Raw genomic sequence first — 1,336 nt, 5'->3', positions numbered from 1 at the left:
ACCTGTTCTGTTCTTCACGTTAAACCTGTCGGTGCTGGAAAGATCGTTGCGCTGATCCAGTTTAATCCATTGGTAAACTGGAGGCGGTTTGCCGGTGGCTGCGCATTTAGTCGATGCTGTTTCACCTTCCACTACTTCGACTGGTTCTAGTGGTAGAATTTGTGGAGGCACTTGGACTTCAACCTTAAAAAAAATTCCAAGTTTCATTCGGGAAACTTCAATAGAAAAAGACGGCGCTCACCTTAATGTTCCTGGACTTGTAAACGCCAGTCTGCATTACCACAGCGGCGCATTTATAGGTGCCATCGTCAGCTTCAGTTACATTTTTGATAAAGAGCCCATCGGCCTGTCGAATGTAGTTTTCCGAGTTTTCGGCAATTAAAGTGTCGCCTTTGTACCAGTCGATGAGTGGATAAGGTTCACCTTTCACGTGGCATCGGATCTTGTAGTTCTTCCCCGCTATTGGATATTGATTTTCGGGAGCGTCCACAAATTGGACGTCAACTGGAACAGTGCAACACATTGTTGGATAGTTTTGGAATGTTTTTACTTTTTTGCCTCTGAATCGCCAAAAGAGGGCGATTTTGAAAGCATTAAATTGTGAAACTCGCAAACTGTTCAGAACCGCTCAAACTCTTGCATTTTTCAGCACGTAGATTTTCTCAGAAAAATCCAACCTCTTACGAGTTGCAGCAAAAATTCAACTGTCCGAACCTTTCTGATAACCCTTCTCGACTACTGTCTTGTGATAAAAAGGATTCACCCAAAATACCTAACTTCCAACGAACACAAAATTTGCGATTTGTATGCGCCAATATCCAGCCATAACTAGATCACTCTGTATATTGGCCAATTATTGGTTCGATTGAAAAATTGCCAGCCCAAAAACTAACCATGATTTAAAGGGCTAGAAGAAGTTTTTTCAATTTCGAAAATCCTCCCATTAAGAGCGGAGTTATGAGCGAAATAACAGCGAGCTGCATTTGCAAAAGGGCGTCCATGTTATTCTCCCTCTAGCGGCACGATTCGGAATTGAAATCGGTGTTAAAAATTGAAATTCAACCACAAAACAGCAAAACACGGTCTAAACACGGCTATTGAATTTTTTTAAATGGTCAGAAAACAGCCAACTTATAAAGGGCGGCAATGTTATTTGCGTCCACAGTGCCCCTATTGCTCGTTGGATCGAAACACTTTTTTAAACGGATTTTAAAGAGCTCTAAGTCAGTTTTTGAGTTTTCGAAATCGGTCGGAAAAGAATTGTTATTGAATTTTTCAATTCAGCCCGTAAATAGCCAACTTATTAAGGGCGCACTTCTAAAGGGCGGCAATGTTA

The 1,336-nt window shown here is 41.5% G+C and overlaps 1 protein-coding gene across 1 annotated transcript in view; it reads right to left on the bottom strand.

Moving 5' to 3' along the window:
* Window positions 1-1,336, bottom strand: part of LOC109543095 (fasciclin-2) — a gene marked incomplete in the record, with an annotated part of 136,621 nt that overhangs the window by 26,480 nt on the left and 108,805 nt on the right. The window contains 2 exon segments of the mRNA XM_048660578.1: window positions 3-183; window positions 242-504. Of these exon segments, the coding sequence (XP_048516535.1) occupies window positions 3-183; window positions 242-504 (444 nt within the window).

The sequence above is a fragment of the Dendroctonus ponderosae genome, unplaced genomic scaffold (assembly GCF_020466585.1).
Source record: "Dendroctonus ponderosae isolate FM_Combo_2020 unplaced genomic scaffold, Dpon_F_20191213v2 Dpon_F_20191213_1, whole genome shotgun sequence".
Classification (NCBI taxonomy): Eukaryota; Metazoa; Arthropoda; class Insecta; order Coleoptera; family Curculionidae; genus Dendroctonus; species Dendroctonus ponderosae.
Note: the sequence above shows the minus strand (reverse complement) of the source record. Positions and strands in the feature narration are given on the sequence as shown.